This window comes from Schistocerca americana, chromosome 2, assembly GCF_021461395.2.
Source record: "Schistocerca americana isolate TAMUIC-IGC-003095 chromosome 2, iqSchAmer2.1, whole genome shotgun sequence".
Lineage (NCBI taxonomy): Eukaryota > Metazoa > Arthropoda > Insecta > Orthoptera > Acrididae > Schistocerca > Schistocerca americana.
Window position 1 is genome coordinate 292,672,084 of NC_060120.1, and position 24,547 is coordinate 292,696,630.

Genomic DNA, 24,547 nt, shown 5'->3' on the forward strand with positions numbered 1-24,547 from the left:
TCTACGAATTGATGGTTCTTTTGTACTCAATGCAATATCCCGACCCCTGCTTACCACTACTGCACTTTCATCGTCTCCACTGTCATCATTTTCAGCAAGAATATCATTTTCTTCTAATTCATCTAAACAAATTTCATCACTTTGGTCTACCTGTGTCTCTGTTCCATTATCTTCGGCGTCACTGCCTTCTGAATCACTACTGCTACGAAGTAAGTCTTCCATAGCTTGTTCTACACTATAGCCAGGAGCAAAACGTATTCCATCCACGCTGAAATTACACTGCAACAACAAACGTACAACAAACGTACAAACGAACTTCCAGTTTGAGGTTAGTTCTGAGTAACACCTGAATAACACCTGAATTCAGTGTTACCAACTCAAAATACCTAAGAAAGAGATTGATAGTTGATAATCTATACATTGTATGAATGTTACATATAATCTATCTGGGGTCATAATTGACCCCAACAGTAGTTTTTGTTAATTATTGATTTAAATGTTGCGTCAAGCGCTCTAAAAATTTTTGTGAGAGAACTACAATACTGTGTGGTAAAAGTCATAAAATTGTGGATTTTTACAAGAAATAGAAATATTATTTTATCCATAGTAAAGATGATTGGGGTCACCTATGACCCCAGAGTGAGTCCTAGGGTTAAGGAAGTATTTTGTGTACCGTTTGTATGTGTTTTGTACCTCTCTTCCACTGTATTATGTCGTCTCTTTGAGGTTAAGGTATCTTACTGCGTTTACTACATTATGCTGAGAAACACACACACACACACACACACACTCACACACACACACACACACACACAGTGTGAAATTTCACAAGTGGTATGAGTGATGCTGTGTATGTATCGTATTTTCTGAATGATGGAGAAAGCACAGTATCTTATAACCACAAAAGGAGGCTATAGTGCATGGCACGCAGCACAACACACAAATACTAACGTAAATATTTGATCATGACGATGAGAAAGTCTCCAAATGCGTCTTGCGAAGCATGAAAAAAAAAAGAAATACGTAAGAGGTGCAATGTTTCATTATTTAAAGAATAAATGAAAATCGGAGGCTTTCTGACCGCAGAAACTATTATGAAGAATGAAATTGAGGCAAACTTTTCTGCTTCCAGCTTGTGTTCGGCACTTCTTAGAGAACCAATGATACAAAATATTAACTGAAGACGCCTGTAATTATTCCTGACACCTCTTTTCTCATTAACATCCTGTTTTCTTCTACATATTTTGATTATATGCATATGATGAAAAAATTTGATCAGTATGTGTCATCGATTTTGATAACACAAATTTTGCTGCTGGTTGACAATACATTGTAGATATTAGTACCAACTGTATGGTACGTAACACGTGCTCGCCAGCCGACCTGTCTGGAATGCTGACAATTTGCTTGGTCAGTACACATGTGTCCGGCCGCAGTGTGACGCAGGGAGTAAACCTATGGCTGCTGTCCGCAGCGGGCAGTATTAACTAGCGTGGCCTTGGGCGCGAATATGTCTCTTTTCTGAGCTCACCATGAAGCCTTTCGATACGACTGTAATTAGGATGTCAGACACAGTGATGATGGGTGCGCATAGCGTGTGTGTTTCATAATCAGCCTTTGTTAATAAAACTGTTTAAACTTACTTCTTGGTGTTCGTGTATTGCCGAACCTCAACGACTCACCGCTTACAAATCCTGACAAATATTTCGTCTAATTATCATCTGAGGCAACAAAACAAACAACCCCCTTATAGAAGTGGTGTCAGCATGGGGGTAATTATGGAAAATCTACAGTTCTGAAGAGGTGCAGCAGCAGCATGAACGTCTTCCGACTCTGCGGGGACATCCAACGCTGGAATTCGGGTTAGTCTACTCCAGCTTGGCTAGAATACGAAAGGCAGTAATGGATTTTTATTTTACGTTTTAGTGGCTCATTGGCGTTAAATTAGACGAAATGTCGCAATCCAGTTAGAGTAACGTTGTCGATCTACAAACTGTTATTAACGAACTGCAAGAAGAGATTCGGCAGTTGAAAGCAGAAAGAAGCGAGCGTAACATTCCGAAATACTTGTAAAATGATAGTTCATGCAACACAGGTACAACTACAATAAAGAATTTTTCATTATTGCCATCAGTACCAGTGTTTAGTGGGAAACCCGAAGATAATGTGAAAGTGTTTTTTCCTAAACTTGAAGGTGCCGCCCTGTTAGGATCATGGACAGATTCCGATAAGCTAGTGGCTGCCAAATTAAGAATTCAGGGAGCAGCACAAGGTTTCATTAGCGCGGAGCCTACTTGCGTGAAAACAGAAGATTACAATGAGTTTAGAACGATTGTTGCTCAGAGGTTTAAACGTAAAAACGAGATCAGATTTTACAGAGAGCAGCTTCACAGTTTGCGAATGCGACGAGACGAATCTATCGAGTAGTTTGCCGACAGAATTCGGAACATCAATGCTCAAACGTACGAGTTGATGAAAATGAAAATTACGTTAAGTTGTCTGAAGCCGACCAGAAAGCCTTGGACACATTCATTCAGGGGATGCACGGAGAGAAAGTAAGCAAAGCTGTTCGATTCGCACGATGTAATACGTTTTAGGAAGCAATAGAATCAGCTGTTGGTTTCGTTGAAGCACTAAGACGACCGGATGACATGCAGAAACAAGAATGCAGAGTTTCCAACACAACAGTACAATGCTACAGATACCATAAGCTGGGTCATAAGCGTAAGGATTGCAAAGAGAATCGAATCTGCTATCATTGCGGGATGCAGGGTCATGTTTCGAGAGACTGTCGCAACAAGAAGAAAGGTAATGTGAACAACAGACAATCTGCCAGATCTTTAAACGAGTACGGGCACCACTCCGTTCGCCCCTTGCCAGAGACAGTGAATCCTGTTAGTTCCCGCGAAAATCACACCGAAAATGACTTCGTGATAGGTGCTGTACATCGCGGGAGAAACATCAGACTACTTATTGACACAGGAGCACAGACCTCATTAATGTGGTGAGGCATAGGTAAACGGGATAAATTGAAACCGCCGCTATTGAGTGTGCCAGGGTTAAATGGAGAAAAACTACAGTACGTAACTATGGAGAAGTTGGCGTAGAATTAATTGTTGGCCAAAGCCAAGATCAAGGTGAAAATATATATAAAGGTAAATACGCAGCAAGGGTGCAAGTGGTTTCAAATAACGAAACGCGTTACGACGGTGTACTTGGATTTGATTTCTTGTCCGTTAACGAGGCAGCGATATTGGTCGCAGAAAGATCAGACTAGGCTGTAGCAACTGCAACCTAAGAAATCGTTCTTCAGATCGTACCCAAAGGAGCAGCAATACTGACGTCGTGGGAATGGACCGCCCAAACGATGCATCAGGTCAAACCGTCCGAGTCGATGTTCAAATTGATCAGCCTCAGCAAACTCCCAAGGGAGCAGGAAAGACAATCTACATTGAAGTCAAGTCACCCCGATGCAAGGAAGGAACTTTGTTATTAATTGAGCGATCGGAGGAAAGTGAGTTACTGGATACAATGTATTGTTATGTTGCTAGAAGTGTAGGTGTCACTACAATGGTGAGACAGAATGTCGCAAAAGTCCCGGTTACAATAACGAATATGAGCAATGAGGATGTTGTTTTGCCACAAGGAACGAAAGTTGCTGAAGTGTCGAGCGTATGTAAAATTAACGTTATAGAGATTCCAGATGAGGTAACAAATGCTGCAGTTATAAACACAGATTTCTGTAACAGTACCGCAAAATTGTATCGAGGAGATGAAGTTAATAATGAACTGAAGCGCAATATTTGGAAGAAGATAGAACATTTGACAGCTGATAAACAGAAAATTTAGCTCCTGTTTTGTTGGAGTATGCAGATTTATTCCGAGAACGTGCAAATTTACCTGTCACTCATTTAGTTCAGCATAGTATTCGTACAGGGAATGCGGCCCCAATCACACAGAAACCTTAGCGAATACCATTCAGTCAAAGAGAGTTGGTAGAAGACGTGGTTGAAGAACAATTAGAAGCCGAAATTATAGCACCAAGAGATCCTTCAGACCCACTGTGGTGTTGGCCTATTGTAATTGTAAAGAAGAAGTCGATTTCTGGAGATTTTGTGTTGATTACCGATCATTGAATGCTGTGACCACACCCGACATTTGTCCCTTACCAAATTTAATGGAAACCTTGGATTACTTGGTTAGATGTCGAATTTTTCCAGTGTGTGACTTAACAAGTGAGAATCATGAAGCAGCATGCTGAGAGACTACAAGCTGTTTTTGAGCGTATAAGAAGCGCAAATCTGTCTTTATCAATAGATAAATGTCATTTTGCACAAAGCAAAGTTAACTATCTTGGTCATGTTATAACCAGTGAAGGTGTTCGACCTGATTCAAAATTAATTGAAGATGTAAAGAATTTTCCTGAGCCACAGAATTTGAAAGAACTATAATCATTCTTGGGAGTGCCTAATTTCTACAGACGATTTATACCCGGTTATGCGACTATAGCAGGTCCAATGACACAGCTACAGAAGAAAGGAGCCACATTTAATTGGTCAACAGAGTGCAAAAAGGCAATGGAAGAACTTAAAACTGCTCTAGCCGCAGACCCAGTGTTAGCCTATCCAGATTTCAATAAACCTTTTATTCTTTCAACAGATGCATCCAATTTTTCCATAGTTGCAATATTGTCTCAAGAAGCTGATGGTCATGAACATCCAATCTCATTTGCTTCCAGACAATTAAACAAAGCAGAATGTAATTCTACTACTATTACTGAGAAGGAGCTTTGTGCTTTGGTTTTTGGTATAACACATAACGGATGTTTCTTAACAGGAAGAGAATTTACAGTTATTACAGATCATGCCGCACTTAAATGGTTATTGAGCTTAAAGGATCCAAGTTCCAGATTAACAAGAAGGGCATTAAGACTTAGTGAGTACCTGTTTAAGGTTATTCACCGACCTGGTAAACAACATTTGAATGCTGATGCAATGAGTCGAAAAGTCAATGTTTGTGTTACAATAAGTCAAGAAAAAGAGTTAAAGGCAGCTCAAGAAGAAGCTCCACAATGCAAATTTTGTCTAAATAGATGGGTTATTGTACAAAATCACTAGTAATGGAAACCGCCCAGTTATTTCAGGTAGCATGAAAGAGCAAATCATGCGAGAACAACACTATTCTTTATTATTAGGACGGTGTGGTAAAAAAGCAACAAACATTAAAATAGCTCAAATGTTTTGGTGACGGAGTCGCAAAGCTGACGTTTTCGAGTTTGTTTCACAATGTGATTCCTGTAACAGACGGAATAATGTAGGAAAAAGTAGAGCACCATTGCAAGAACTACCAGAGACAAGTGAACCATTTGAACGAGTGGGATTAAATGTCGTAAGAACATTGCCTAAGACTAAAGATGGAAACAAATACATACTGACAATGTCAGATAATTTCTCTAGATACCTTCTCATGATATTTTACTATAAAAATACAGCGAACAGCCACTTTTTTACAGTAAAATATCATTATCCATGGCCATGGAGCTCAACAGTCCAAATAAAATGGACAAATTGTTACCTTCTCATGATACCAAAACCTGATCAGAGCGCTGAGACTATAGCTAAAGTTTTTCTAAAAGAATCGATTCTTAAGTTTGGATCATCATTAAGTATAATTAGTGATCAAGGAACGAATTTTATGAGTGAATTACTTAAACAGACTTGCAAGCTCATGCAAATAACTCAGTTAAGGACTACACCAGCACACCTTGAAGGAAATGGAAGAGTCGAGCGAGTCCACAGAACAAGTATTAAAATTGTTAGCCATTATGTGGGCAGCAAACACGACAATTGGGATGTCTGTTTACCGTACTTCGTAAGTTGTTATAGTGCCAAAATGCACAGGTCAACTGGCCTAAGTCCATATGAGATCGTCTACGGAAGAAAAATGTATTCACCCTTGGACTTGGCACGATCGACTGCTGGAATCAGCAACGAACATGTAAGGCATCTAGCACGCAGGCTAAAGGAAGCATGGAGGGGAGTGAAACAGCGAAATCATCAATCCTTTCTTCCAAGCAAGACAACACGACCGCCAAGCAGCAGTGCCACAGTATCGAGTTGGAGATCTTGTGTATCTGAGCAAAGTGGTGTTAAAGAAGAGTCAAGTCAAAAAGTTTAAGAAATTTTGGAAAGGATCATATCCAATCTTGGAGGTGTTGTCGCCAGTCACTCTTAAGCTCCAACTGCCTTTTCGTTCGATTGTCGTTCATGTCAATCGTGTAAAGCCATTTCTGGGTAGATTTCCTGTAGTATCGCAAGACGACGAGGACCGACTGAGAGGCAGACGTGCTGTTTGCAAACCCAGGAAGTGAAAACTGCGAGGTCTCAGTCCAGACTTCGCGCTACGTTCCAAGCGATCCTGTCCCAGACACCCCTACAATCTGCGTTAACGTGTGTAGTGTGAGAGAGTGCAATGTGTGTGTTTATTTCAGCCATGTGCTAATGTGAATGTGTTGTGAAAATTTAGTGTTGAAGCTATTGCACAAATGCGCAAGTGAAACTAAACCTTTTATTCCACAGGTTACCACAAGAAACTCACTTATTTTATGTTAATTGTTAACTCTAGTATTTAGAACTAATTAACCATGTTCATTTTTATTCTAATGTTTGTTCTGATAGCGTATTCTACTAATACTGTAGTAATAGTACCACAGTGTACAGGTGTTTTGTCTGAACCACGATCAGACATGGTATTTTCAACAAGTAATGCAAAACATGTCCTCAAGTACAATTTGAGTGAACTTCAGCAAGAGTTCAGTACTGTAAAGAAGCAAATTGATCTAATTCGTTCTGTTAAGGGTAGTGATACAATTTTGGAAATGGGTACATCTTGGTATAATAACTGGATCACAGCCAAAATGCAGGTAGATTCTACATTTGCTAATTATGAACAAGAGATTTACTGTTTTGTAAGGCTTTTGCCACATAAAACTTTAATTAGGCTTAAACGTGGCTGGTTTGATTTTGTAGGGAGTATCCTTCGTACTGTATTTGGTACTTTAACTAGTCGAGATCTATTGGAAGTTAACGCATAATATTAGCTCTTGAACAACAGTCCAGCACGGATTTTACTAACCTCTCTGATGAAATTATCGTATTAAAGAATATGTAGAAAACCATTACTAACCATACAGTTTTCATTGTACAGATTGTAAAGCAATTTATCTCACATTTCCACATAATTCGTAATGAAACGAACGCAAATATCCGAGAACTATTCCAAGGATTAAATGCTGTGAGTGCACACTGAGATTTAAACACTCTTTTGTTAAGGATTACTGACAGTTTATCAAATGCTAGAATTGATACCCTTTACATTCAGAACAATTTTTATAGATCCTGCTAACAATCGGGCGAAAGCAACCTGTACTATGTTTTACCCTGTTACATCTTGCAATTTATATGATTACTACAAGTTAATCATCACACACTCTTTAATGATTGAAGATGAATTAACTGTTATTGTTTCTATATCCATTGCTAGATCAAAACATAATTTTGAAATGTATAATATTTATACTTACCGTGTGAAATGGATACAAGCAGGTATTCATGTAAAGTTCGTACTGAATTATTATCTACTGATCAGCAAGGATCGAAGATATTTTGTGTCCCTAAATGAAAATGATTTGCGTATGTGTAAACGCAGTCATACGATAATTTGCCCTGAATTGGCAGTATTCTTAGATACTAGAGTGCGCAGCTGTGACAAACAATTGTTTATGAATGATCCCCCAAGAGATGATTGCCCTAGAATTTTAATCCATATTTATCATCCATTTCTTAAACGATGTTTTGAAGGTTTAATTTTCTCATTTAACTCCACCCTTGATGTCACATTTACATGTAAAAAATACGATACACCTGAGCTACCCTTTACACTCAAATCGAATAATAGTGGATTAATCTTGAATGCCACACATTGTGATTTACCATGTGAACTATTTGATATGCCATTTGATATGGCGAAATAAATTCATAGATCCCAGGTGGTCGTTTTGAGCTTTGCTCTTTTTCTCTGGGGAGAGTGATGTATGGGTCTGTGGGGTGCACGCACCCGTACAGTACGCAACACGCACTCGCCAGCCGACCTGTCTGGAATGCTGACAATTTGCTTGGTCAGTACACGTGCACCTAACCGCAGTGTGACACAGGGAGTAAGCCACTCGCCACCTTCCGCAGCACCCTGTATTAACTACCGTGGCCTCGGGCGCGAATATGTATCTTTTCTTAGCTCACCATGGAGCCTTTCCATACGAGCATAATTAGGATGTCAGACACAGTGGTGTTGGGTGCGCATCTTTTATAATCAGCCTTTGTTAGTAAAATTGTTTAAACTTACTTCTCAGCGTTCACGTATTGCCGTACCTCAGGGACCCACCGCTTACAAATCCTGACAAATATTTCGTGTAATTATCATCTGGGGATACAAAACAAACAACCCCCTTTTACAGCGTTAGTAAAAAACAAGGTAGTGAACGTCCAAACGTTACAAATGCTAGAAACTATTTAATTTAAAGAAAAATTATCGTTGATATAATCAGTAGGGAGTGGCGGCGTTGTGTTGACTGGTTAAGAATCTGGTCTGCAGTTAGTTTCATTGATATATGTGTAACAGCACAGCATGTTAGTTTCCACCTATGCCACCTCCCCTCTAAAGTGAGCCAACTTAACGTGCTCGTGTCATTTGTACAGTTCCTTTAAAAGGCTAGCATGGAACTTCTTATCTTCAACGAGAATGCTATGAGACTTGAACAGAGAAGGCTCTGCACATGCACGTCCTGATCTCTTTGGGGCAGGCTTATTAAAGGCTTTGGAGCCAGCCAGAATAATTTCCTCTGACCAGTCGAAACTAGTTGCAGCCGTCCATTGGCTGCAACTTGAATACCATTCACCCAGTCACAAACCACGGCAACTGGGAAAATGACTGCGTCAAACGTATACGCGTGGTTGCAACGGTTGCAACTGTATCTCGAAACAACGTACCTTCTTTCTTGAAATTCTGTGGCCAACTTCCCCGCGTCCAACTATTGCTTGCGATCCTCACCCATGCGTGGAGCATTGTCTGTCCTTCTAGGCGACAGTCCGTGGCCAAAATTCCCAATACTGGGAGTTCGGTCCTTTGCTGACGCTCCTGTCTCGCCTGCAGCTGCCACCGTGGTCTGCCCTGAGCCACAAGCCCGCTAGCGCTCAGTCGTACATCAAAAATACCTCATCTCGTAGCAATTCTGGGGGACGAGTAGCTCCCTTAACTACGTGTAACGTCACATGGCGGTCTGTAGACCGCACTCCTTTCTGCGATTGTAAAAACTTCTCTAGAAGTAGCGTCATTGATAAATAATCAAAACCTCCTTGGTCCCGGGTTAGAACCCCACCGCTGCTCAAATTTTGAATAAAAATCATCAGGAATGGTAGCCGAAGACTTCCGGCATAGGATGTGACCCCCATTCTGCCAACTGCCTTGTCAAAGAGGAAGGAGAAGCGGACAGAGGTTCAGGGCACTCTCTTGCCCTTGGGGTGGGACAGTGAACCTAAAGGCGGAGGAATCACCAGCGTTTAATGGCATGAGGATGCAGAAGGGAATGGAAGCCACTGCATTAAAGATACATACTGTGAATCCACGGGACATATAGCCTGTAATTGAAAAAGTGTCGTCGTGATTCCTCCATTGGCAAAAGATTCTGGGCTAGTCCATCACATGGACTTCCGGGAGGGGACTGTCAAGGGAGAAGTGACCGCTAGAAAAAGATTGAATAATCAATGAAAGGATAACGTTCTACGAGACGGGGCGCGGAATGTCAGAAGTTTGAATGTAGTATGGAAACAAGAACATCTGAAAAGGAAAACGCAAAGGCTCAATCTAGATATAGTAGGGGTCGATGAAGTGAAATGGGAAGAAGACAAGGATTTCTGGGCAGATGACTATAGAGTAATATCAACAGCAGCAGCAAAATGGTACAACAGGAGTAGGATTCGTTATGGATAGGAAGAAAGTAAGTTACTGTGAACAGATCAGTGATGGGGATGTTCTTCTCAGAATCGACAGCAAACCAACACCAACAACAATAGTTCTTGTGTACATGCCGACGTCGATTGCAGAAGACGAAGATATAGAGAAAGTATACGAAATTATTCAACGGGTAATTCAGTACATAAAGGAAGATGAAAATCTAATATTCATGGGGGACTGGAATGCGGTTGTAGCGGAAGGAGTAGAAGCAATGGTCACGGGAGAATATGGGCTTGGGACAAGGAATGAGAGAGGAGAAAGGCTAATTAAGTTCTGTAATAAATTTCAACAAGTAATAGCGAATACTCTGTGCAAGAATCACTAGAGGAGGAGGTATACTTGGAAAAGGACAGGATGCACGGAAAGGTTTCAGTTAGATTACATCACGATGAGACAGAGACTCCAAAATCAGGTACTGGACTGTAAGGCATATCCAGGAGCAGATGTAGACTCAGATCACAATTTGGTAATGATGATGAGTACGCTGTAGTTCCACATATCTACATATATACTCCGCTAGGCAGCAATCGGTGTGTGGCGGAGGGCACTATTCGCGCCAAAGTCATATCCCCCCCCCCCCCGTCTAATTTCACTTATCTTTGAATGGTGATCACTGCGCGATTTGAAAGTCTGTGGTAATAATATATGCACTACATCCTCGGTGAAGATCTGATTTCGGAATTTAGCAGCTCCTTCCGTTTAGAAACTAGTGAGGAAGAATCGATGAATAAACAAGTGGGATACGGAAAATTGGAAATTTGTCGTAAGGTCTTATGCGACCAGACTGCTGATGTCGTCGGTCCCTAGGCTTACACACTACTTAATCTAACTTAAACTAACTTACGCTAAGGACAACAAACACACCCATGCCCGAGGGAGAACTCGAACCTCCGACGGGGGGAGCCGCGCAAACCGTGACAAGAGGCCCTAGACCGCACGTCTACCCCCCGCGCGGCGATACGGAAGTACTAAAGAATGAAGAGATACGCTTGAAGTTCTCTGAGTCCATAGATACGGCAGTAGTCAATAGCTCGGTAGGCTGCTCGTTGGAAGAGGAATGACATCTCTAAAAAGGGCACTGGCGGAAGACATAAAGAAAACCGTAGGTACAAGGATGGTAGCGGCGAAGAAACCAAGGGTAACAGAAGAAATACTTCAGCTGATCGAAGAAGGTGGTACAAAACTGTACAGGGAAATTCAGGGATACACGAATACAACTCACTTAGGAATGAAATAAATAAGAAGTGCACGGAAACTAAGGCGAAATGGGTACACGAAAAATGTAAAGAAATCGAAAAAGAAATGATTGTCGGAAGAACTGACTCAGCATATAGAAAAGTCCAACCAACCTTCGGTTACATTAAAAGCAAGGACGGTAACATTACGACTGTAATGCGAATTCCACTGTTAAATGCAGAGGGGAGAGCGTATAGATGGAAGGAGTTCATTGAGGGCCTGTGTGAGTGGGAGTTGTCTGATGACGTGACAGAAGAACAAATAGGAATCGACAGGGAAGAGTTTGGGATCCAGTGCTGGAATCGAAATCTGGAAGAGGTTTGCAAAACTTGAGATTAAATCAGGCAGAAGGAATGGATAACATTCGATCAGAATTTGTAAAATCATTGGGTGGAGGGGGGGGGGGGGGGGGAGGGGAAGTGGCAGCAAAACGATTATTCACATTGGTGTGTAAAATGTGTGAGATTGGCATTGTACCATCAGGCTTTCGAGAAAACATGTTCCACACAATTCCGACGACTGCAAGAACTATCGCACAGTCAGCTTAACCGCTCTTGAATCCAAGATGCTCAGAAGAATAGTACACAGAAGAATAGGAAAGGAAACTGAGTGTATGTTAGATGACGATCAGTTTGGCTTTAGGAAAGGCGGAGGCTCCAGAGGGGCAGTTCTGACGTTGTGGTTGATAATGGAAGCAAGACTACATAAAAATCAAGACACGTTCATAGGATTTCTCGCCCTCAAGGAAGCGTTCGACAATGTAAAATGGTGCAAGATGTTCGAAATTCTGAGGAAAACAGGGGTAAGCTATAGGGACAGGCTGGTAATATACATATGTACAAGAACCAAGAGGGAACAATAAGAGTGAAAGACAAACAACGAAGTGCACGAATTAAAAAGAGTGTAAGACATGGATGTAGTCTTTCTCCCCTACTGTTCAGTCTACATGTCGGAAATAAAAAAGTTTCAAGAATGGGATTAAAATTCAAGGTGAAAGGATGTCCGTGATAGGATTCGCTGATGGCTTTGCTATCCTCAGTGAAAATTAAGAAGAATTACAGGACATGATGATGGAATGAACAGTCTAATGAGTACAGAATATGGATTGAGGATAATTCGGGGAAAGACGAAAGAAATCAGAAGTAGCGAAAAATGGAACGCCGAGAAACTTAATAACAGGATTAGTGATCACGAAATACACGAAGTTATGGAATTCTGCTACCTAGGCAAGAAAATGACCTATGACGGACGGAGCGAGGAGAACATAAAAAGTGGACTAGCACTGGAAAAAAGGGCATTCCAGGGCAAGAAAAGTCTGTTAGAACCAAACTTAGGTGCTAACTTGAGGAAGAAATTTCAGAGAAAGTACATTTGGAGCACAGCATTGTATGGCAGTGAGCCGTGGACTGTGGGAAAACCGGAACAGAAGAGAACAGAAGCATCTGAGGTGTGATGCTACAGAAGCATGTTGAAATTAGATAGACTGATAAGGTAAGGAATGAGAAGGTTCTCCGCAAAATCGGCGGGGAAAGCAATATACGAAAATCACTGACAAGAAGAAGGATGTTTGTTAAGATATCACAGAATAACTTGCATATACTAGAGGGATAAGGAACGGGTAAAATTGTAGAGGAAGACAGAGACTGGGATACATCCAGCACAAAACTGAGGACTGGTTGCAGTTGCTACTCTGAGATGAAAAGGTTGGCACGGGAGAAGAGCCCTTGGCGGGCCGCATGAAACAAGTCAGAAGACTGATGACTCAAAAATGAGTAAATGAGTAAATAAATAAACAAATAAAAATAAAAGGTAGATGTCACTATGCTGAAGAACCGACCAAAAAACGTCGTACGGTCCTGCGTATAATAGGGTAGAACACTGCCTCCTGAATTAATCTTCTGTTGGTAGTGCACTTAAGAAGTTCATGGATTTGCGCTAGGGGGCACTACTCTATTGGTCACGGTCCACGTCACTTTAGAGGTTTAGTAATCTTATCACCTGATCTGTGTCAGTGGCTTATTTGTTCACTTTCAAATGCAATAAAGTTTGATATTCACATAAAATTCGGTTTTTCTTGCCTTACCTGCGGGCTTACAAATCACTCAGACGCTTGGGAATTCTTTTTCATGGTAAAAACTGGTAAAGCACCTCACAGGCGCAGCGTGATATCCGAAAACTATATTCCTGTAATCCTATTGTCTCCCTCTGATCATCAACCCCTGTACGCCGCTGCGCCTTCACAAACACGTCGCTGCGTCCCCGCATCTGCGCAAACTACGTGTCATATCCAACGCAACGTCAGCCAGCTCTCTCCCCCAGATAATGAGATCCACCCTGATATTTATCCCTCCTACCAACTTTGACGCTTCCCCACGTATCCCAGACCACATCGGGGCTCCTGTCTCCTTCTCATTCTCCATCCATCCCCCCTCCCTTTCCTCTTGTAACCACTACCCTACCCACGCAACACACTACTCCTCACCCTCTGTCTTTCCCACAAACTATATTCCCCACTATCCACCTCAGTTCCTATCTTACATCTCCAAAGTTTTCCTTTCTGAGAGACCCCAACTTTTTACCCATACTCTTCCACCCTATGGAGCATACTCTCTCCTCCGACAATACTTCTTACCCTGCGCAGGTCCTCTAGATTTTAAGTGAAAGTCCAGTGATTCCGTGTTTTGTTTTTTAATTTATTTTTTTTATCAGAATAATTTAACCTTCCTGAGATGTCTTTTTAAAATTCATATATTTTCCTTTTTTTTAACTGGTGGTCTTTCATTTTTAATTTAAAGTATAAAAACAGCCCCATATTCTGTTTCTAATTCTCATTACAATTTTTTTTAATTCGCTTGGCTGAAAAGTGGAATTTTGTATCGCTGACAACTTCCCCCCCCCCCCCTCCCCCTCCACCCATATGGGACGAGTGGGATGAAATAACAATAGAGGAAAGAAAAAGAGAAAAGTGCAGCGTGACTGTAGGTAAGGAGGAAAAGGGGCGCGACTATCGGGGTGAAGGGGAGATTAATACCTCTGAGACACGTGACCAAATTAGTACAAAACAAAAGCTATTAGCTTGCAGGACGATCTAAAGCTCGAAAAACCCGAAGTTTCTCGATATGTGATGTGAGTCGCGTTGAAGCGCAATACCCTGTGTTACCTTAGTAATTGTACGATGGTCCAGGGTGTGTGGGTGCACTGCACCGCACGCTGCTGCTGACAAGGCGACCGCGGCTAACCGTCATCACCGATTTCGTCTAAATTTATGGTATTTGCAGGGTTTCGTCAGAAATAAAAGAGACAGAGGTGGCAGCTCTAGATAGCAAAGCGTTTAGAAAATACAGCATGTCTGACGCTGTTCGGATGAGGCATGAGTTATTTATGTCAGCGTAGTTCCTAGGTAGCGGTTGGCACGTAGGGGATTGAGTACAGAAAGTAATCCGGCGGTCGTGGGATCGAGTCGTCATGAGAAAATATTTTTTTTTTTTTTTTTTTTTTTTTTTTTTTTTTTTTTTTTTTGGCAAATAAACCGAAATGTTGCTCAATATATGGTCTGTATTAAACATTTTCATAACAGGTATGAAAAGGAAAGGCAAAGGAAAAACTGGACCTGCAAATAAATTTGCAAGAAAGAAATGTACTTACAAAATCCACGAGGACTTGCAAATAACTTTCCAGGAGGTGACTGTCGTTAATGCAGGATTTCGTATTCCGCTAGTTTCGTTTTGATCTTCGTACAGTGCACGCGAGCACTAGGTTCCCACTACAGGTACAATCTGCCCATCGGACATTGGGGACAGCGCTGACTGCGGCGGCGGAGGTTGTTCACTTGCTAGCTCTCGACCGAGTAGTGTGGATAATTCGAATATATTGTAAGAAGACAGTGAGAATATTCTTTTATTGCAGAAACTTTAAGGGGGGTAGGACGTCAAACGGGCCGACTTCGAGAAGGAGAGGCACCACAGGACATTTTAATTAGCACTGTCTATACCTTTACAAATAAATTCATAAAACTTTGTCAGCATGACCGGGAAGGATTCAGGATTCACACTCACAGCAGTGGAAGTTCAAAATACGAAAAAATAATATTTTTTTAAATGTGAAATTTCATGATTTTTTTCACTTACTGTTGGCTGCATTTGTTGCTATAGGTACACTTTTCTTCAGAAGTAAGAGAGATTCTTCGATGAGTTTTGCACAGCTTACAAACCATACTTGCAGGTGTATGAAACTCTAGAATTTATTTAATCTATGGAAAAATGAATCGGCTGTTACGTTTTAAACTTCGTATTTAGAGAAAACTCGAATTTCATAGTTAATTATCTCAATTTTTACCACAGTTTTTAACAGCAACAAATGCAGCCAATACCAAGTGAAAAAAATGATGAAATTTCACATGTAAAAAATATTTGTGTTGTTATGTTTTTGAACTTCCTTTGCTATGAGTGTGAATCCTGAATCCTTCCCGGTCATGCTAACAAAGTTTTATGAATTTATTTATAAAAGTATAGACAGTGTAAATTAAAATGTCCTGTGGTGCCTCTCCTGCTCTAAGTCGGCCCGTTTCACGTCCTACCCCCCTTAAAACAACCATGTGAGTGTGAAAATCCGGTGATTATAATGTGTGCAAGCTGTGGAGAAAATTAGAGTTTCCCCTGTTTTTACGAAGAATATTATCCCAGCACGTATAAATAATCAACTGCAAAACAATAAAAGAATCTAATTTTATGCATGAAGTTCTCGTTTACACCTTATAATCTCTTCTTAAAAGTTTATGTGCTATTGTAAAATTTCCTTTCCCTTTACTTTTCATGACTTTTACGAAAATACCTATTAGAAAGTACAGTATATTGAGCATTAGTTCGGTTCATTTTCGGTGTGAGTAACGAAAACTTTTGAAATAAAAACAGATTTTGCGTAGGGAGTCGACCACAGGACCTTTGAATTACCGTTCTGTGCTCCGTCCGCTGCGGCATACGTTACATGGAATCTGTGCTAACATAAATAACTCATGCCTCGGCCGGCCCACACCAGAAATGCTTTTCTTTCTAAACCCTTGGCCATTCATAGCTTCCACTTTTGTCGCTTTCATTTCTGACAAAGCCCCGCATACACTACAAATCTGGATGAAATCGGTGACGACGAATAGGCGGGGTCCTCTTGTGAGACACGTGTTTGATCAGAAGTGCCGCAGGGAAGTGTGATAGGACCGCTGTTAGTGATTATATATGTATATATATATGATATCGCGGACAGGGAGGGCAGCAATCTGCGGTTGTTTGCTGGCGATATTATCGTGTGCAGAAAGGTGCTGAAGTGGTTGTAGGAAGGTGCAAGATGACCCGTACAAAATTTCTTGTTGATGTGATGAATGATAGATAGCTGTAAATGTAGAAAAATGTAAGTTAATGAGGATTAATGGTAAAACAACCCTGTAACGTTCGGATACAGCATTAGTAGTGTCCTGCTTGACACAGTCACATCCTTTAAATATCTGGACGTAACGGTGAAAGGCGATATTAAGTTGAACGAACATGTTAAGATTGTGGTAGGTAAGGCGAATGGTCGACTTCAGTAAATTCAAGGAATTTTTGGAAATTATGGTTCATCCGTAAGGGACACGGCATGTCCGATGTTAGAGCGACTCATTGTTAAGCACCGCTCGAGTGTTTAGAATTCGCACCAGGTTGAAAAAAATGGTTCAAATGGCTCTGAGCACTATGGGACTTAACAGCTGTGGTCATCAGTCCCCTAGAACTTAGAACTACTTAAACCTAACTAACCTAAGGACATCACACACATCCATGCCCGAGGCAGGATTCGAACCTGCGACTGTAGCAGTCGCGCGGTTCCGGACTGCGCGACTAGAACCGCGGGACCACCGCGGCCGGCCGCACCAGGTTGACTGGAGGTTCAAATGGCTCTGAGCACTATGGGACATAACTTCTGAGGTCATCAGTCCCCTAGAACTTACAACTACTTAAACCTAACTAACCTAAGGACATTACACACATCCATGCGCGAGACAGAATTCCAACCTGCGACCGTAGCGGTCGCGCGGTTCCATACTGTAGCGCCTATAACCGCTCGGCCACTCCGGTCGGCCTCGACTGGAGGAAGACACTGAATCAGTTGAGAGGTCGTCAGCTTTCAGACCGGTTACTGAAATGTTTGTTCCGTTTCTGTAGTCTCGACAACTGTTAAGGCTACAGAAAGGGAGCAAACATTTCAGTGACCAGATGGAAAGTTCATCATTTTGACAAAAAAAAAAAAAAAAAAAAAAGTGGCACGAGGGAGCTGTGAAGTGGTAAGAGTGGGTTACCGTCACAGATAAATGTAATGAAAAGGGATATCACGTAGATGTCTCGCTGAAATGAAAACGACACATAAACGGGCGTGAATTACGTTACAACAAAGGAATACAGGAGTCAAGACTTCCAAAAGGGAACGTAACTTCAAAAACGTTAAAAGCACACGAAGGTTGGAACTTTAATAGTGGCAACTATTTATTTACAGATTGTACAAAATAGATACGTGTTTCAAAGTTTTACTGACCTTCAAAGTAGTCACCAGCATCGTGTATAACCCGTTGCCAGCGATGTGGAAGTCGTAGGATACTCTTAGCAGCGCCACTTGTGTTGACAGTTCGAGTGGCGCGGTCTATTGCCCGACGAATTTGTAGCAGTTCTGAAGCGAATGCCGTGAAGTGTTTCCTTCAGTGTAGAAATAGAGTTGAACTCACGAGGGCTTCAGTCAGGGGAGTGAAGTAGGTGGTACCGCACTTAGCAGCCCCTTCAGTCAAACAAATCAGTCACAGCTCGCACTGTACGTGCTTGAGCATTGTCCTGCAAAATGATGGTCAGGTCCTGCAGGAAGTGTCATTAGTTCTGTCTCTGTGCTGTTCATTTTTGGAAAACGACGTACAACCAGCTTAGAAACAGAAGAGATGACACATTCTGCAGGACCTGACCATCATTTTGCAGGACAATGCTCAAGCACGTACAGTGCGAGCTGTGACTGATTTGTTTGACTGATGGGGCTGCTAAGTGCCGTACCACCTACTGCACTCCCCTGACTTAAGCCCTCGTAAGTTCAACTTGATTTCTAAACTGAAGGAAACACTTCACGGCATTCACTTCAGCATTGCTACAAATTCGTCGGGATATAGACCGCGCGACTTGAACTGTCAACACAACTGGCACTGCTGAGAGTGTCCCACGACTTCCACATCGCTGGCAACGGGCTATACGCAATGCTGGTGACTACTTTGAAGGTCAGTAAAACTTTGAAACACGTATCTATTTTTTGCAAGCTGTAAATAAATAATTTATTAATTAATTAATCAAAAACAGTCTTAATCGCATTTATAATTATTATACCGCCAACCGGTTTCAACCTGACGAAGGGGTCATCTTCTGGGCGTTTACATCATTGGCCGACTGCTGGTGGTGTCACTCCTGTCTACATAACGGCAGGAATCTTATGTAGCCAGGAGTGACATCAGTAGTAGTCGACCAATGGCGTAAACGCCCAGAAGATGACCCCTACGTCGGGTTGAAACCGGTTGGCGGTATAATAATAATAATAAATGCGATTAAGACTGTTTTTGAATAATTGACTATCATATTAACCGCTGCTTCATCTCCACAACCATGTAGTCCAAAAATCTATGTAAATAAATCAGCTCCACAACCATGTTGTCCAAAAATCTATGTAAATAAATAGTTGCCACTTCTAAAGTTCCAACCCTCGTATGTTTTGACAGAGCACAGAAAAAACTGGGTGACTGTGAAACTGTTGCGTTCATTTGCTGCAGCTTCTGTGACAAACTGTTATGTTTTCGTCGTTTATTTCGAAGTGACCACATTCACATTCATATGAACACCTAAATCAGGCAACGAGGCATATCTCACTCACTTACCAGTCATAAAAATTAGGTGCGTCGATAAGAGATTACTGTCATATGACACAGGTACTGTCACCAAGGCCGTGTATGACGCAGCAGATGTTTTTCCTGGTGGAGGATTCTGTTGACTTATCACCTTATCGTCAAACGTTTGCCGCTCCCATTCGAAAGCCAATTCCTTTCGGCTGCTAAACGAGTAGTCGTGCAGAATCAACTGTCGTTATAGGTCCTTACCTGAAACCTCGCTGTTGCAAACGAATGTTACACCACGACACATCACGACACAGACACAAATTTGAATAAAGCGAACAATGGAAAAGGAATTGGCGTAAGGAAGCTTTGAACACAGCTGGCCTGCACTGCAATCCAACACTGTAACCACTTATCCACGCCGCCATTGCTTTTGCACGTTGCTCTGTATTGTACTTCTTCTTCTTGGACCGTTCACTGTTTCTATTATGCATTTTTTTCACCGTCCAGTACACTTTCTTTTTGTTTTCATGCTTGATCTGCTGTGCACTGGGTTCTCGTACCACCAAATCTGGAGGGGTGTGATAGGGACTTTCTCTTGCAAGGTTCACAGTCCCTTGCAGTGTAAAATACTTAGGCGTCTACGTCAATGCAGTCAAAAGATACGGCCATTTACGCTTCGACCATAGATACTAGTAGACTGGCCTTCCTGCGCAGAAGCTATTGGGCTGGTGTGGCTCCAACATAAACCACGTGACTCTTAGCAAAACGTGGCGGGATTTCAAATCAGCGGTCTGCCATCCTATGTTTATATCGTATTTTACCCACATTTTTCAATTGACTGCCAAACGCTTCCAATAAAAATTACTTTTTTATTTGCGAAAAATTATGTCAGAACTACATTTGACTTGAATTTGTTGACAGTACAATTTATAAAATGTAACAAATACATCGAACGCCCCTCCGGTGGGCAGCGGGACGAAATTACTACAAAGTATCAATTAAAGTAAAGTGTCGTTAAAATTCTTTTAAACAGTGAGGGTGGGCTCGTGTCAAAACTTTAAGCATTTGATTGGCCGCGTTTTCAGATCTAGTTACTTATAAAAGAAAATTGGATATGGGAATTATGTCAACTATAGGTGCCAAAATTGTCGACTTTAGGAGCAGGTCCATTTTAGAGTATCAATTTTAGGTGCACTTCAAAGGTTCAGTTCCTAATATTTTTACAAAAGTTTAAACTATCAGTTTAAAAAAATGATATTTTACATAAAAGGTGAGACTTAGAAGTTTCATAAAATAATTTTGGAGCCTACATTTATTTAATAGTATTAGAAGGTAGAAAAAAATTATCTTCATGTGTCGACTATAGGTGCTGTTACCTTATTATAATCTCACTTGTATATACAAAAAGACGCGTATGTACAGATGGCTTAAAGTTTTTCCGTCTCAGGGCCTGTATCCAAAGGTGGCTTCGGTTTTCATCCTTAGGGAACCCATGACTAAGAACGAGAAACAGTTATACTTACTTCTGTAACCGAATTATCACAGATACTTTCCAAAATGTAATATGAGTCTGACTTTACGGGCATCACTTTCAACACTTTAATTTACGTGATACTCTATTTCAAGAGTAAAAAACATATAAAAGTCACTTCAGCAGATTTCAATAAACGCATCTGCACTATCATAGAAACACTTAGACGTGAAATGTAATGCCATTTCCCCCGACAAAACGCTGAGTACAGCCATAAGCGCAACACGAAACAACCATGTTTTGCCAACATTCACGTGACTTTAGCCCAGAGATGTTGGAGCCACGAAAATGACGTCAGGGCCAGTCTATTATATTTATGGTCGAAGCATTAACGTCACATATTTTAATACCTTGCCAGTATGGATATCGACAGCAGGCAAAAGTGGATGAAATTATACAGGGTGTTACAAAAAGGTACGGCCAAACTTTCAGGAAACATTCGTCACACACAAAGAAAGAAAATATGTTATGTGGACATGTGTCTGGAAACGCTTACTTTCCATGTTAGAGCTCATTTTATTACTTCTCTTCAAATCACATTAATCATGGAATGGAAACACACAGCAACAGAACGTACCAGCGTGACTTCAAACACTTTGTTATAGGAAATGTCCAAAATGTCCTCCGTTAGCGAGGATACATGCATCCACCCTCCATCGTATGGAATACCTGATGCACTGATGCAGCCCTGGAGAATGGTGTATTCTATCACAGCGGTCACAAAATACGAGCACGAAGAGTCTCTACATTTGTTACCGGGGTTGCGTAGACAAGAGATTTGAAATGCCCCCATAAATGAAAGTCAAGAGGGTTGAGGTCAGGAGAGCGTGGAGGCCATGGAATTGGTCCGCCTCTACCAACCCATCGGTCACCCAATCTGTTGTTGAGAATCGTATGAACACTTTGACTGAAATGTGCAGGAGCTCCATCGTGCATGAACCACATGCTGTGTCGCACTTGTAAAGCCACATGTTCTAGCAGCACAGGTAGAGTATCCCGTATGAAATCACGATAACGTGCTCCATTGAGCGTAGGTGGAAGAACATGGGGCCCAATCAAGACATCACCAACAATGCCTGCCCAAATGATCACAGAAAATCCGTGTTGATGACGTGATTGCACAATTGCGTGAGGATTCTCGTCAGCCCACACATGTTGATTGTGAAAATTTACAATTTGATCACGTTGGAATGAAGCCTCATCCGTAAAGAGAACATTTGCACTGAAATGAGGATTGAAACATTGTTGGATGAACCATTAGCAGCCAATCAGCTGCTGATAGTGCCTGCACACGCTGTACATGCTACGGAAACAACTGATTCTCCCGTAGCACTCTCCATACAGTGACGTGGTCAACATTACCTTGTACAGCAGCAACTTCTCTGACGCTGACATTCGGGTTATCGTCAACTGCAAGAACAATTGCCTCGTCCATTGCAGGTGTCCTCGTCGTTCTAGGTCTTCCCCAGTCGCGAGTCATAGGCTGGAATGTTCCGTGCTCCCTAAGACGCCGATCAATTGCTTCGAATGTCTTCTTGTCGGGACACCTTCGTTCTGGAAATCTGTCTCGATACAAACGTACCGCGCGACGGCTATTGGCCCGTGCTAATCCATACATCAAATAGGCATTTGCCAACTCCGCATTTGTAAACAGCACTGACTGCAAAACCACATTCGTGCTGAACACTAACCTGTTGATGCTACGTACTGATGTGCTTGACGCTAGTACTGTAGAGCAATGAGTCGCATGTCAACACAAGCACCGAAGTCAACAATACCTTCCTTCAATTGGGCAAACTGGCGGTGAATCGAGGAAGTACAGTACATACTGACGAAACTAAAATGAGCTCTAACATGGAAATTAAGCGTTTCCGGACACATGTCCACATAACATCATTTCTTTATTTGTGTGCGAGGAATGTTTCCTGAAAGTTTGGCCGTATATTTTTGTAACACCCTGTAGATTCCCGAGATGGATGAACTACTCATGTAAATGGTCATGTTTATACGGAACGCTCGGTGCTTGAGATCTAATCGCAACTACGCTGATTTCCTTATTTTTATAACAGATGTGCGCAGACGTCGCTGTGCAGATACACGCGCGGCGCGGCATGTGATAAGGAGGCAGGGAGTCGCGCCGGCGCGGCGCGTGTAGCTGTGGGCAGCGCAGTGGCAGTCGCCGCCATGGACGCTACCGGCCCCCACAGCCAGCAGCCGCGGGTCGTCCTCCGGCTGCCCCCCTGCTGGCTGGTCACCGCCGCCCTGCTGTCGCTGCTGCTGCTGCTCGCCTACTACTGCTCAGGATGGAGCGGGGAGGCCCTGCAGGTAGGCAGGCAGGGGCCACAGCGCCTCCGCGGCTGGCCGTCACACGACTGATAGCTAGTGGCCGTGCGTGCACCTGTACCACGGGCGTGCGGACATTTGCCACACCGGACATTTGCCAAGATCTTACCTGCTCCGAAGGGTTGGGTCCCTTGTCTCACCCTCCTCCTCCTCCTCCTCCTCCTCCTCCTCCTCACCGCTTACTGAGCCTGTCCACTGGTTTACTTAACATAGAACCAGAATCTCTTTGGATTTTCCGCCACATTTCTGGAGAGAGTTTCGTTGTGGCAACTATTAAATGCATCTCGCATTGAAATCCACACCAAATTTGGAGCCTCAGTAAAACTTCGCCAATCTGGGAGATTTTGCGTTCGTCTAAATTATACTTGTCTTTTTCGGTGCTCCTGCAGCAGCTTTCTGTCGTGTTTTGTGTGCCATGAGGGATCAGTTCCGTCTCTTATTAATTTATTTGGTATGAATCTCTCATGTGCTGTTAATACTATTTCTTTGAACTTAAGCCACATATGGTCTTCACTTACATAGTTTGGGAGGATTGGAGACTGTCTCTTAGAAAGACGTCAACCGAATTTTTGGTTGCTCTTATAAATAGATATATTTCGCGTTTTGTTTTGGTGAATTTTTTTGTTGCGGAATTGAGCCTCGCTATGACTGTGTGTTCACTAATCCCTGTATCCGTCGTGATGCTCAGGATTATTTGTGGCTAAGAGTCAAGTGTGTTTTCGTAACCATTTACAAAAAATGGTTCAAATGGCTCTGAGCACTATGGGACTTAACTTCTGAGGTCATCAGTCCCCTAGAACTTAGAACTACTTAAACCTAACTAACCTAAGGCCCTAACACACATACTTGCCCGAGGCAGGATTCGAATCTGCGACCATAGCGGTGGTGCGGTTCCAGACTGTAGCGCCTAGAACCGCTCGGCCACCATGGCCGGCAACCATTTACAATCTGAATCGCTTCGTGAAGTAATTGTTCAAAATAATCTTAAAAAAAGCATTTACAACAATTACGGAAGTTGTTTTCTATCTACAACAGGGTCTGAAAATGTATTTTTGGCCAACATACGGAAGGTAGATTGAGGTCACTGCCAACTATAATTGTAAGAGTAGGCTACATATTTGTGATGAGACTCAAGTTCTCTTTGAACTGTTCAGCCGTTGTTTCATCTCAGACCGGGGGTCGGTAAAAGGAGCCAGTTATTAATTTATTCTGGTTGTCGGATATAACCTCTGCCCATACCAATTCACGTGAACTATCTACTTCAATGTAGCTTGTGAGCTGAAACACACATTACATTATTTTCCTTAAATTGTGCTTCTTGTTTCTATTGTAGTGCAGATCATTACAATTATGGCTTTTCCCTCCAAAACCTAGGATGCTTTCTCTCTGATCCTGTAAATACCAGAGCTAAACAATGTAGAACAAAAACGTACGTTACAAAATGGTTCAAATGGCTCTGAGCACTATGGGCCTAAACATCTGTGGTCATC

General features: G+C 42.0%; 1 protein-coding gene across 1 annotated transcript in view; it reads left to right on the forward strand.

Moving 5' to 3' along the window:
- Positions 1-628: 628 nt before the first annotated feature.
- Positions 629-24,547, forward strand: part of LOC124593966 (galactosylgalactosylxylosylprotein 3-beta-glucuronosyltransferase P-like) — a 201,037-nt gene continuing 177,118 nt past the window's right edge. The window contains exons 1-2 of the mRNA XM_047132315.1: positions 629-639; positions 22,784-23,039. Coding sequence (XP_046988271.1) covers positions 629-639; positions 22,784-23,039 — 267 coding nt within the window. The remainder of the gene's footprint in view (positions 640-22,783; positions 23,040-24,547) is intronic.